Source organism: Hordeum vulgare, chromosome 7H (genome assembly GCF_904849725.1).
Source record: "Hordeum vulgare subsp. vulgare chromosome 7H, MorexV3_pseudomolecules_assembly, whole genome shotgun sequence".
NCBI classification, from domain to species: Eukaryota; Viridiplantae; Streptophyta; class Magnoliopsida; order Poales; family Poaceae; genus Hordeum; species Hordeum vulgare.
In genome coordinates this window covers 269153963-269168457 of record NC_058524.1, presented here as the reverse complement: position 1 = coordinate 269168457, position 14495 = coordinate 269153963, and the positions used below count along the sequence as shown (strand labels likewise).

Here is a 14495-nt window from a genome sequence, read left to right as displayed (position 1 = left end):
CATCGCCATCATCACCCCCGCCCCGCTTCAGCTTCTCCAGCCGGGTCAGGACCGGCGTGAGATGAGGGTCATTAAGCTCCTCGCGCATCCACCCCCCCCCCCCGGTTCGACATAGTGGCGGTCGATGGGGGCTGTAATAGGGCTCCCTCCGGCCCCGACAGTTTTGATCTGCACCCACTGCCGCCTGAATCCCTCTGCTTCAGGGAGGAGCTTGGCGTCGAGGGCCCCCGGGAGGAATGCATCGGCCATTTTCAAGGACACGCACCCGGAGATCATTCAAGGGAGAAGAAGTGGTGAAGAAATGCCATGGAAGGGGTAACGCCAACAAAGGCCTCGCACAAGAACGTGAAGGCCGAGAGGAGAACTAGAGAACTCGGGTCAAGGTGGAGCACGTGGATCTGGTAATGCGAAAGTACTACGATGAGTAAGCTTGAGAACAGCGGCAGTACACCAGACAGAAGGGCGTGGATATGAATGGGAACCGCGTGGTCCCCATCTTGGCCCAAGGCCATGAACCTGGCCAGGTCTTGGTGGCCCCCACTCATTAGAGCCGGCCCCGACTACCAGTCAGATCTCCTCCAACCCCTTGAAGTTCACCACCGTTGACCGGCCCAACGCGTGTCGAGGCGACGTCGAGACAGACGAATCCCACGAGCCTCCGCTTTCCCCCTTTCGGAGGCATGGCGAGGAGAATGAGGGGAAAACGACGCGACGCGCGGGGACTCCTAGGAGGGAGCCGAGGTCGCACTGGGGGAAGAACCGACAGCAAAATCGACGAGAGAGAAGGCGGCTCGGAGATGCGGGTCAAGTGGTTCAACAAGACTGGCTGAGGCTAGTCTAGCGCGGAGAAGACGGGAAGACAAGCTTTCAGTTCGCTGTTTATAGGGCCTGGCCCGTAGGCAATTAGGGCCTGCAACGCCTCGAGCCACCCCCGAGGCTTCTCCCAGAAGCCAACCCGAGCGCGTCGTGGGCCCGGGGGCTACTGTCGGCGTTCTGGGAATGGGGGTACCCAGACGTGCCTGCATGCGGCCCAGAGTTGGCCCACTTCATCAACCGATAACCAACTGGTCCGACACCACTCAAGGCAAGGCACTCGCGAGGGACCAAGCCTCGCGAGGAGGAGGAACACCAAGACCTGCAGGGGGACTCCTCAGGACCCCTTCGGAGTGGCGGATATTCCGAGGCGAGACCCGGCCTCACGAGTCAAGGATGAAGCGTGAGAAGGACAGGCGAGCAGCGGACACCAGGGCGGAGCAGTGTCCCCTTTAGCGCAAACGGGACAAGGACACACGCAGGTCTCCAAGGCATCTCCTAAAGGTTTCCATTTTGGTACAACAAGGCCACCACCGCCCACGAGTAGGATGGACGTCATCCCTGGACACGTCCCTGCTGCGTTGGAAGCCACTTTGCACGCGAAGACTGCTTTTGGAGAGGGGAAACATGTTCCCGTGTTCCCCTTCAAAATTGGCCGTTGTGGGATCCCTTCCCGCTGAAACGGTAAGGGAAAAGGATCGGGGCCGTCACTATATATAGAGGGTAGGATAGTTCGTAGAGGGGGATCCGATTCATTCATTTGCCCATTGGCACCACACAATGGCCACCCAGCCTCCGGAGGCTCCCGAACACTTTACTAGTTCATCCACCAACCTCCACGAGAGGCAATCCACCAAAGAAGGAGTAGGGTATTACGCTTCCCAGCGGCCCGAACCTGGGTAAACTGCCGTGTTCTGTGTCTTCCTTACCATCAAGTGAGTTCCTTGCCATCCCCGGCGAGTAGCGAGTTAGGTGAGGCGAACCCGCAAGAGATCTTCGTACACGCCCCTGAGTTTGAATCTTTAGGGTTTGTAGAGCCCGAAATCCGACACATATGTTTGAGCATCATGTCGCGAATGTGTGTTCATTAGATACTGTATTTTATTATGGGACCATCAGGCGCCGAGAACGAGTACGAGGATCCCGTTGAGAACATTCCTGAGGAGCAAGATTTTTATCCCTCAGAAAAAGTGCCATGCAAGACGATTGTGACCTTGATATTGTTCCTAATTTTCAGGATTAGCTATCTCGTTTCCATCACTATTTATCACTGCCTACCACTTGAATATCAAGGCTCCAAAAATTGCCATGAAAAGCCTCTAACCCCTCCACATCCTAGCAAACATTGATTGGCTAAGTTAGCGCTTGATCAAACCTTCTTATAGTGTTGCTTGTTGCCGGTGCAGGTTGATCCATGTGTTGACATGGATATTTGGAATATCATCTTATTACTGCTATTTAATTTAGTGCACATATATATACTTGGTGAAGGCAGAAGGCTTGGCCCTTTGCTCGGTGATTTGTTCCGCTTTTGCCGCCCTAGTTACGGTTACCGGTGCTATGATCCATATTGAGTGCCCCTAACATACTTGGGGTTATTATGGGGACCCCCATTTGACAATTTGTTTTTGAGTTAAGATTCTTCGGGCAAGGCCCAACATTGGTATTACATTTGCTAAACAACTTAACAAGAATGCATAGGGAAAATCTACCCCGTGGATAGTTAATCAACTCCCAGGCTAGTGCTCCTCATGAGCGCTAGTCCAAATAGAGCCACTTGCAGGGTCCACCCGGGGCAACTCGGGAGATTTCTATCCGGCCACTGTAAGTACTTCTCGTCTGGTTGTGCCCCATGACAGACATACACGTGGCTCCTGTTGGGATGTGGCCTGCCAGGCGGCCTTGCTGGAATTGTTTTACTCTTAGCGAATGTCTTGTGCACTGGGATGTCGGTGGTACTTTGGGATATCTCGAGGTTGAGGTTTTTTCTCCAGAGCAGCTTGTGATAGTTTATGATGCACTAGTCGGTTCATCCCTATAGGGTTAATATGTTTCGAAAATACGTGCCCGTGGTTATGTGGCCACTTGGAGATTTGTTTAACATCCGGTTATAGAAAATGAAGTAAACTCAATTAAAATATGCCAACTTTGTGTGTAACTGTGACTGTCTCTGTTCGCGAATTTCTAGAATGATTGAGGACACAGTGTGGTTATGACTGACGTAAGTAGGTGTTTAGGATCACTTCTGGATCATTAATAGCTCATGCTCATTTTTGTATAGACCACTCAATTTAAATTATTTTCTTGCAAGTTAGCCACCAAATAATGCTTAGTGCTACTGCAACCTCACCGCTTAACCTTACCACACCCAATAACTTAATTAGTCCTTATATCATGGTCACAAGATTGCCGAGTCTCCATGGCTCACAGATTCCTAAAACACCATAGTTATAGGTACCACAGATCCAGAGGTGCTCGATGCTTCACAGCTCCAGTGGGAGTTTGACGAGGAGAGCACGCGCATGTACGTGACGTACACCGATGAGTAGAGGGCCTTGCTCGTCTCTTGGGATAGCGAGGCAGACTCGTTGCAATTTTATCGTTTGATTTCGTCCATAGTCGGACCCTATCTTGTGAATGATTGAAATAAATGTTGTGTGTGTTGTAACTTAACTTGTGCGAGTATAAGCCAATCCATATACTCATATCTTCATAAATGTATCCGCAATGATTTTTGTACTTATAAAACGCTGAGATGCGCCACTATCCATATTAAGGCCTCGTCCCCAAATACAGATATTGCTGCATCTTGGACGTTACATTGTTGCACTTCATTCCATTCCTTACTAGCATGGTCTAATTATGCACACAATCAGGGCTAGCTACCACCCAACATGGCAATCTGAACTAAGCAGATTCTTAGACTTATAAAAATTTGCATGGTGCAAGGAACAACAGTTTTATCAGATTGACATGTTTGACATCAAAATTAACAAGGATGCAAAATCTACACTTCAAAACTACTTCCAAAAACCGTCAAACGATAACCACAAAGGGGGTGTAGATTAATGGCAATTCACATGGAAACATAGAAACAAAATATAGCACATTCCAGACTCAGAATTATTTTGGACCCACAAAACAACAACATTTTTATGGCAAATCCACATGATGAAAACTACATCTAAACACGACATACATGGCATGGTAAACCTACTAACAACAACTAAAAATTTCATACTACAAATCACTCCATAGGCACACATGCAGAAAAGGCATGGTTTGCTTAATTCGAGCTTCGCAGAATGGAACTTAACATTGATAGATTAAAAGTTTTAACATGATAGCACCTTTAGGGCAACATATTAACATGGTAGAGATTATTTACCTAGCAACCAGATGCATGGCATGAAAGTAGACAACACATAGAACACATCTCATGAAGGAGCCAGATGCAAAAGACATACGGATTAGATGCAATCATCCACCAAAGTTTGCAAATTTTAACATTTTTCATCAGTTATGATGGGATGCACTTTATCAACAAATATTTAGGCATGAAGATGAATTCTAAATTGCATGCAAATTATACCATTATGTAGAGCATGAAACGTAGATCATTTTTCATATATTACACATGTTCATACGACGCACGGTTTACAAGATACAAGTCAGACAAAATGCAATGATACTATTTAAACTGCAGCTCCAAACTTAGTCATTTTCAGAATATTCATTAGATATCTAAAATAGCGAACAGTTCACAGAATAGCAAAAATGTGCATTCATAGAATAATTTTCAACGGCTAACATTCACGGAATATACGATCTTCAATCCATGGGGTATGGCCGGATCTGGCGGCTAGGCTGACGGGAGCTAGGTTGACGGGGACGCGAGGTGGGCCGGCGAAGGTGGGTCGGGGCCCACATGGGCGCTGGATCTGGGTGAGGGGCGATGCTGGGGCTATGGCCCAAGTGTGTTGGCGACCAAGGTTACGGGTGTCTTCGTCCCCGTGTGCTCGCACAAGGGGAGGCCATGGCGGCGGCAAACTCCAACGCCGCGGGCAAGGCAAAGGCGAGAAGCTATGAGGGAGGCTAAGTCTGGCTGGGATTTTGGAGATTTGGGTAAGGGGTGGGTGGATCTCGTCGGGCACGATATGAAGATGGTCGTTGGCGGCTCCTAGCGCAATTTCTTGCGCGTGTTATATGAGAGAGAGAGAGGGAGAGATGAGATGAGGGATGGAGGAGGACGGAGGAAACAGAGGGTTGGGCGACGGAGTCCGGCCTCAACGGCGGTGCTTGCATGGGCTCCATGGGAGAACGTGCATGCAACGACGGCCCAGTCCTATCCGGGCCCCACGCGGGATCCAGATGGGCTTTGTGGGCCTATGGCACTGGAGGTGGGAGGAGACCGAACTTGAGGTGGCGGCTATTAGTTGGGTGGCATGGTTTTTGAGGATGGAGGTAGGTGGAGGCCAGGGGTTAGGGTTAGGCGCGCAGGGAGGGACAACTTCCCTTATATAACAGGGGTAACTAGGTTAGGGAACTAGATGTTTTGCACCAATTCGAGTCGTTCGATCGCAATCAGAGGACTCCTATTGCAGGATAGGGTAGGTTGGTCTAGGTTGGCTGTGTAGAGGGGGTTAGGCTGAGAAGAGAGGGAGGTTTGCGGACCATGAAATAGTTTTATAAGTAAAAAACGTCCGACATTTTACCGCTACATTGCCGCTATGGGTTTAATGGTTTGGGTATCAAACAAGCTCCGGATGCGATGAAATTTGGCAAGTACTCTATCTAAATTATATTAAGACCGCACGCCAACTTTCGACCCATTCCGAGATTATTTTAAACACACTTTTTGAAAAAATTAATTTATCGATGTCGCGGGCGCGTGCGTGTGTGGTTGGTCACGAAAAGTTCAACGACAAGAACGGATAAAACCGACCACTACGAACGGATGCAAGCTTTGAAAAAACTGATGGCGGCGGAGCGCTGATGCAATGTAGATGATGCAAATGATGCGATGATGAATGTGGCAACCAAATAAATCACACGACAGTAACAAAATAAATAGGGAATCTCCTGGAGCGTTTGTTCCGGGCTGTTACAACTCTTCTCCACTAACAAGAGATCTCGACCCGACATCTTAGAATGAGAAGAGGAAGAGGAGAGGATGAGGTAAAACTTAGTTGCTTCTTTGATAAATAAGTGAAACCAACAAATCTTGAAGGGTTCAAAGAGATGAATAATGGCACGACGAACAAGCAAGAATTCACAAGAAATTTAGGCACGACTGCAGTAGGAAAGAGAAGGAAAACTTGATAAGATGGACAGAACTTGAAAAGATTTCACAACACTTCGATTAAATGGAAAAGCAAGGGAAGAACATGATCTTGGAAAAACGATATGCATTAGGAAAATTAATTGGTTGGGAGCAATGAAATAATCAAACTTGTTTCCACAAGAGGATACATGGAGAACTTGGATCACCAATTAGCACCAAGATAGCAACAATTCATGAGAAAGGCTTTTAGGTGAAATCTAATCTAAGATAACTTTGAGGAAGACAAATGCGTTTGAATATATCATTCTTGGAAAATTCTTTTTGATACTCCTGAATCAACAATGTTATAAAACCATATGAATAGATAGAGGAGAATGAATTAAGTCCTTGACGACCACCTTGAAGTACCTCTTGGAAGTACTACGGAAATGAAAGGATGGTAGAAAAGAATTTTAAGTTGCAAAACGAACAAGATTGAGGCCTTGACATGATTTAGATGAAGCTTCGGAACTAGACACTTGAGAAAAACTTGGAACTCCAAAAAGGAAAGGATAAACAACTTAGAACCGAGAATTGATATCCTGAATTACTCCAAAAGAAGGATTGAAATCACCTCGATGAATCAAGAATAAGAATTATGTTATGCTTATCCTTCATAAAGTAAAATTGATGATAAACAATGGATTTGGCATACCACTTATTCTTATTGAAAGCTTGAGGAGAGAAAAGAGAACAAATCTGAAGAAGTCTTCAATGGAGAACCGGTAAGATTTTGAAATAAACCAGGATACTACGACTGAATGGAGATGCATGAGGACGAGGAAATCATGATCCTCGTAGGAGGAAACTCCAATAAGGCACCAGAGTAATTGAGATATGAACGAAGATACAACAATTGGGAAGAATTTAAGAACGAAAGTTGAAAGCTAAGAACAAAAAAATCTTGTGAAATGACGGCCTTGGGAGGATCGAGAAACGAAAACAACTCTGAAATGCATCGGATAGACATGGAAGGAATTTCTCATGGTTGAAAACAATACAAGATGAACCATGAATCTTCATGAGAACGGATAAAGATTTAAGAGAGACTCTTCTTCTCCCTTCGAAGTTGAGAATGACAACGATGAACACCACCATGGATTACTGAGATACCCCGGAATGATGAATAAAGAAATGTTGAGCCAACCATGAAAATAATTCAAAGTGATCTTGGATACGGAATTTGACCGATGAGATTCATTATTGCGCCATATTTGAAAAGAACTTGGGATCTCCGAAAAAGATTAGAAGAGCCAGGTAAGATCCTGGGAAAAGTCTGTGTTATATGGGCCCACTCAAAACAAGCACCGTTGAAATGACTGCTTGGAAGGAGAGATTGCATCGATATAAATGAAAACTTGATGAGGTGCGAACCTCTAAATAATTTGAAAAGATTTTGAGCGGAAACACGAATCTTAAGAGAAATCTTCTACACACTGGATAGGATAGCGAGGTGAAAAACAAGAAAGACTTGAATAAGAATTTCCACATGGGAAATCATTTAACAAATGAAAAGGGTATGATTATAACCGAGAGGTTGGACCGAATCCACCGGAGAAGAACATGAAGACAAAAAAATGTTGACCTTAACATCTAAGCATCTTCATAATGAATCACCGGATACAATACGGAAGAAAAGATAGAGGAGGCATCAACGAAAGGAAAGGCACTTGGATCCTAATTTAATAGTTGAAGAAAAAGGGTGGGAGGGTGGGGAAAAACAAGGACAACTTTGGACAGATGAAGCAAACTCCGAAAATAAATATGAGGATGGATCTTACAAAAAAGGGATTGAATTATCTTACAGAGAAGCACTCCGGTTGGAAAAGACTTCCATGACAACTCTGGTTGAACCGGAAGATCGGCATTCCAATAAAAATATGATAACACTTCTTAGGAAGGATATGAAATCAACACTAGACATCAAACCAACTCGAATTACCTTACTCCAACAAAACAATGGATGAGGCTTATGAAACAAGGCGGAAACAAATAAATAAGCCATTATCAATTTTTTGAAAGGATAATCCTAGGTAACAACTTGAATTCCCACCTAAGAACACCCGAAATCTTTCTGGTGTTGCAATGTGGTCCAACGGATACACTGAGCAATTACTGAATAAATCACTCAACTCCTAGCAACAATACTACACATCCCGTGTATCACATCCATCAACACAAAACGAGAGGTCTCAGAAACTCATCTACCTCAGATCCTCGCAATCGCTAGGATACCAATTATGGTAGTACATCTGGATGCTCTCCCTAGTACTGGATGACGCCAAATTCCTCTCACCACAAATATTATTGAAGCAATTTCGAACATCTACGTCCTCAGATACTAAGGAAGCAGAATGATAACGATGTGTCCAGAACTCCTTGGAGCTCCACTCCGTAGAAATAGGAGGCACCAGGTACATAATTCTATCACATCGACATCATAGAGATTCCAAAATACCCGTGTGATCATATATTTTTTGAGTGAGAAGAGGGGTATAACTAAATTCCTACATCAGGATTCCTCACTAGAGCATAAAAGTGGAGTAAAAAGAATCCTACTCTTTGGTATATAACTAGACTCATATTTTTCACTAGACTCGACTCGGCCAATTTTGGTTAATCAAGGGGGCTCCTCGGTAAGTACTGCTCTGGTACCAACTTGTAACGCCCAAGATGCAATCCTATCTTTATTTTTGCTCGAGGGCATCTCATCATTTCGCAAGAACGGATATCGTTACAAGTACGTGTAAAGAAGAGATGAGTATATGGAATTGGCTTACACTCGCCACAACCTAATCATGATCATCTCAACACAAGCATACATTCAGTCACCATTCAGAAGAGCAGGGCCCGACTATGGAGAATATCAAACGATAAAACGACGCCCAACCTTGCTATCCCAGGCTATTGGCCTGGAACCCATCCTATGATCAAAGAAGAAGAAGAAGAATACCTCCAAAACAAACAAGCATCATGCTCACATCAAATCATCGCTTTACATGTACCTGTAAGTGTTGTTGTAGTAATGTGTGAGTCACACGGACTCAGCAATCTCATTTCCAAAGGTAGCAAGACTAGCATAGCTTAATGGGCGAGGCGTGGTTAAATGGTAAGGCTGTAACAAGCACTAAGAATTTATATGAGTGGCTAACTTTTAAGTACAAGAATGAGTAGGGTGATCTACGCATAAATAGACGTGAACTTGTACTGATAAAGAAGTGATCATGAACACATACTTACGAGTTAAACATAACCCCATCATGTTCTCTCTCGATCTAGAACTCACGAGTAGAGACAGTCATGGTTACGCACGCGGTTGGTGTATTTTAGTTGAGTTTACTTCAAGTTTGCTATGACCGGGTGTTAAATAATATTCCAATTTGCCACATAACCGCAGGCGCGACTTTCCAAATTATTTACCCCTCAGAGTTGCTCCAAGTTGTCCATCATAAACGAGCCACAAGCTGTGTGGAAAACATCAACCATGGAATAGCCCGTAGTCTCCTCGGAATCCGAGTGGAAGACCTCAACCTTGAGATAGCCCAAAGTATCCTTGGAATCCCGATGCACAAGATATTTCATAAAAGTTAAAACAAATCCAGCAAGGTCACTCGACGTGTCGACGAACCCGATAAAAGTCGTGTATCTCATTCTCAGGACACGACCGGATGGGACTAGCTACGAGGAAAACCAATCCCCGAGTTTCCTCGAGGCGGCCCCACAAGCAACCCGCTTTTGTACCAACACACATGAGGAATACTAGCCCGGGTTGTTGATTAATTATCCAAGGGTTACTTACTCCCTATGCGGGTTTATTAACTATTAGACAAATGTAGAAAGAAAGTTGGGCCTTGCTAGAGGATTTTTAATCTAAAAAATATTATCAAGGGGGTCCCATAACAACCCCAAGCATGTTAGGAGTGCTCAATATGGAACATAATACGAGTACACAAGTAACTAGGGTGGCAAAGGTGGAACAAAGCACCGAGCAAAAGGCCAAGCCTTCCACCTTTGACCAAGTATATATGTGTATTAAATTAAATAGCAATAATATTGTGAGATATCAAGAAATCCATGTTGTCACATGGAAACAACTTGCACCTGCAACTAGGAATCGTATAAGAAGGCTGACCAAGTAGTAACATAGTCAAACAATGGTTTGCTGGGATGTGGAGGGGTTAGAGGCTTTTCCTGGCAATGTTGGGAGGCTTGACATACAACTGATGGAGAGTGTGACATAACTATAGAAGCGAGACAAATAGCATAGTAATGATAGTAGTGGTATCCAGTGAAATGCACATCTAACGTGTGATCCCACTTGGAAGAAGAACGAATATGTGAAGTAGAAGAACCAACGTAGTCGAATGAATTCTCACACTCCAAATGCTTTCAGAACTCTATCAAGAAGAAGCAATCTGGAAACAAACAATCAACACATGGTAAACACCACAACATATTCATGACATAATGCACAACCCAATGCGATGCATGTCCATTTAATTGTGCAAGGCATGACAATCATAACAATCAAATACTACACATTAAGTGAAGCTTAATATGAAACGGGTTGCATATTGACGAAACTCCACATACGTATTATTTAGTTCACACCTGTTTGGGTAGACGACAATATGAAATGTTATTAAACATGGCAAGAGGTGAAGCATAAATGAACTATCTATCTAGGCATTTTAAAAGAGCTCGGAAACAATTAATAGTATTTCCGCAATGACCCTACATGTTAATTATAAAATTGGTGCAAATCTGAACTAACCATATTTTTAATTACAAAACAGGGAAACAAAATGCACCATGTGATTCTACATGTCATTCTAGGTGATTTACATATATAGATAATTCAAAACGGAGTTGCGGTCTAAAATATATGACCAGCACAAGATAAATATCTTATGAATGCAAATGCATGCAAACAACAAGCACAAACATGTTGAGACATGGGCACAGTAAGATATCAGGAAACTACATGAGATTCTAAGCAAGTTTCATGTACAACATCTTCAAAACGGAGCAATGGTTCAACAACTACAACCAACACAAGATATAGCTATAATATGTTCAAAACAGCAACATGACATTTTGCACACACGAAGACAACAAGCTACAGAAATCTAAAATGCGCAAACAAGACATGGGGCAGTAGTTTACATGATGCACATTAATTCATCTCACATGAGCAAATTGAATAAAAGCATGGATCACTAGGAATTGTGCTCACAATATGGCTACTTGAACACTGTTTCAAACTTGGTAAAACTAACAGTTTTTAACATAGTAGTTTTATTATGAAGGCATATTGGCAGCAAGAAAAATAGATGCTACAACACATATAAGGTCATGAAAATTTACGGCATGGTAGTTGGCATGTTGCACTTCATTTCATTCCATACTAGCAAGGTCTAATTATGCACACAATCATGGCTAGCTACCACTCAACATGGCAATCTGAACTAAGTAGATTCCCATACGTAAAAATTTTAGCATGGTGCAAGGAACAAAAGTTTTATCAGATTGACATGTTTGATAGAAAAATTAACTAGGATGCAAAACCTATACTTGGAAAGTACTTTCACAAACTACAAAAGGATAACATGCTTTATAATTCACTCCATTGGACCAACCACAAAGGGGTTGTAGATTAATAGCAATTCCATGGAAACATAGCAACAAAATATAGCTGATTCCACGCTTAGAATTATTTTGGACCCTCAAAACAACAACATTTTTATGGTAAGTTCACATGATGAAAATTACATCTAAACATGACATCCATGGCATGGAAAACTTACTAACATCTATTAAACATAGAATAATACAAATCACTCCATTGGCACACATCTAAAAAAGGCATGGTTTACTTAACTCAAGCTTCGCAAAATGGAACTTAACGTTATGAAAATAGCAGCTTTAACATGATAGCACCTTTAGAGCAACATATTAACATGATATAGATTATTTACATGGCAACTAGAGGCAGGGCATCGAAGTAGAAAATACATAGAACAAATCTCATGAAGGATCCATATGCAAAATACATACATATTAGATGCAATCATCCACCAAAGTTTGCAAGTTTTAACAGTTTTGTAAATTATGCTGGGATGCAATTTTTCCATGGAGATTTAGGCACGAATATTAATTCTAATATGCATGAAAATCGTACCATCATATAGTGCATGAAACGAAGATGATTTTTCATATATTACACATGTTCATACGACGCACGGTTTACGAGATACCAGTCACACAAAATGCAATATGTTGCTTAAAGTGCAGTTCCACACTTAGTCATTTTCGGACTGTTTGTTAGATAGCTAAAATAGTGAAAAGTTCACAGAATAGTCAAAAGTGCGCATTCACGGAATAATTTTCAATGGCGAACGTTCATGGAATAGACGATCTGCTCACCATGGAGTTTGGGCCGGATCTGGCGTCTTGGCCGGCGGGTGATGGGCTGGTGAGGACGCGAGGTGGGCCGACGAAGGTGGGACGAGGCCCACATGGGCGCTGAGTTGGGGCAAGGGTCGATGCTAGGCCAGGCCCCATGTGTGCTGGCGACCGAGGTTTCGGGCGTCTTCGTCCCTGTGTGCTCGCATGAAGGGAGGTCATGGCGGCGGCTTGCTCTGGCACCGATGGGCAAGGTAGAGGCGGGAAGCTACGAGGGCGACTCGATCTGATCTGTATCTGCCGGATCCTGTAAAGGGGTGGGCGGATCTGGCCGGGCACGACACGAAGATGTGTGCCGGCGACTCCTAGCGCCATGTCTTGCGCGTGCTGCCCGAGAAAGAGGGATAGATGAGACGAGGGATCGAGGAGGACGAATGAAGCAAAGGGTTGGGCGGCGGGTTCCGGCCTCAACGTTGGTGCTCCAGCGAGCGGCCGACACGCGGCGAGGAGGAGATCGTCAGGGGGCGCAGTTGATGAGGCTCAGGCTCCTTGTGTGGGCAACATGGGAGGGAATATCTTGTTTGACGCATATTTTGTCAACTTGTCGACCTTTCACAAAGCTGCCGATCGAAGCACTAAGTTGGGCCATCTCGTTCACGTGTTGGTGCGATTCCGGTTTTAGGAACGTGCCAGAGATTTCCACCTGGTTTTTATCGGTATTGGGAACATTCTATACTTTGCCGGCCGGTTTTTGCCAGTTTTGGGAACTTTCAAGAAGATTCCCTAAACCTATTTTTCTTTTTTTCGTTTTATTGTTTCATTATTCTTTTTTTTTCTGTTTCTGTTTCAAAAATGTTCTGGATTTTCAAAAAGTGTTCCGGAATTTAAAAATTGTTCCAAAATTTGAAAAAATGTTCTCGAATTTGAAAAAATGTTCCGGAATTTGGAAAATGTTTCAAAATTTGGAACACTCTTTCGGAATTTAAAAAATGTTCCAGAATTTGAAAAAATATTTCCGGAATCTAATAAATGTTCCAGAATTTGAAAAAATGTTCCGAATTTTGAAAAACAATCCGGAATTTGAAAAAAAATCCGTAATTTGAAAATGTTCTGGAATTCGAAAAAATGTTCTGGAATTTGAAAAATTGTTCCGGAATTCAAAAAATGTTCCGTTCAAATTTGTCAGTGCTTTAAAATTTTGTTCATGCTTTCAAATTTGTTCGTGGTTTTTCAAAATTGTTCTCCTTTTCAATATTTTGTTCTCAAGATTCAAAAAATGTTCATGCTTCAAAAACTTGTCGGCGCTTCGAAATTTGTTCAGGATTTTCCAAATTTGTTTTCGCTTACAATTTTTTTTCCCAAGATTCAAAAAATGTTCGTGTTTTAAATATTTGTTCGCTCTTTAAAAAATCTTGGGCTTTTCAAAATTGTTCTCCTTTTAAAAAACTTGTTCTCAAGATTCAAAAAAATATTTGTGCTTTAAAAAATTGTTCGCGGTTCCAAATTTGTCCACGATTTTTCAAAATTGTTCTCCAATTCAAAATTTATTCTCAAGATTCAAAAAATGTTCGTGCTTTAATATTTTTTGCGTTATCAAATTTGTTTAGGATATTTTGAAAATGTTATCGGTTTCAAAATTTGTTCTCAAGATTCAAAAAATGTTTTCAAGTTCTAATTGTTCCCGTGAATTGGAGTTCTAAAAAATGTTCCCTTTGTCACAAAAGTTTTCGTATTCAGAAAACTGTTTTGGCATAAACAAGACCATTTTTTGAAAATGTCAAACATTTTTTGAAGTTATGAATAATTTTTTCAATGCAAAGAATTTTTTAATTTGGGAGCATTTTGAAAACACAAACACTTTTTCAAATTGATGAACATTGTTTGTAAACACCGAACATATTTTCAATTTTCAAAAATTTTTTATTTCTGAACAATTTATTAGAGTGAGAACAAC

General features: G+C 42.6%; 1 protein-coding gene across 1 annotated transcript; it reads right to left on the bottom strand.

Moving 5' to 3' along the window:
• Positions 1 to 10202: 10202 nt before the first annotated feature.
• LOC123410783 lies at positions 10203 to 13300 on the bottom strand. The gene is made up of 2 exons (XM_045103723.1): positions 12563 to 13300; positions 10203 to 10551 (listed from the first exon to the last, which is right to left on the bottom strand). Exons 1-2 carry the CDS (start codon positions 12914 to 12916, stop codon positions 10537 to 10539), a joined length of 369 nt encoding a protein of 122 aa, XP_044959658.1. The 5' UTR covers positions 12917 to 13300; the 3' UTR covers positions 10203 to 10536.
• Positions 13301 to 14495: the final 1195 nt, after the last annotated feature.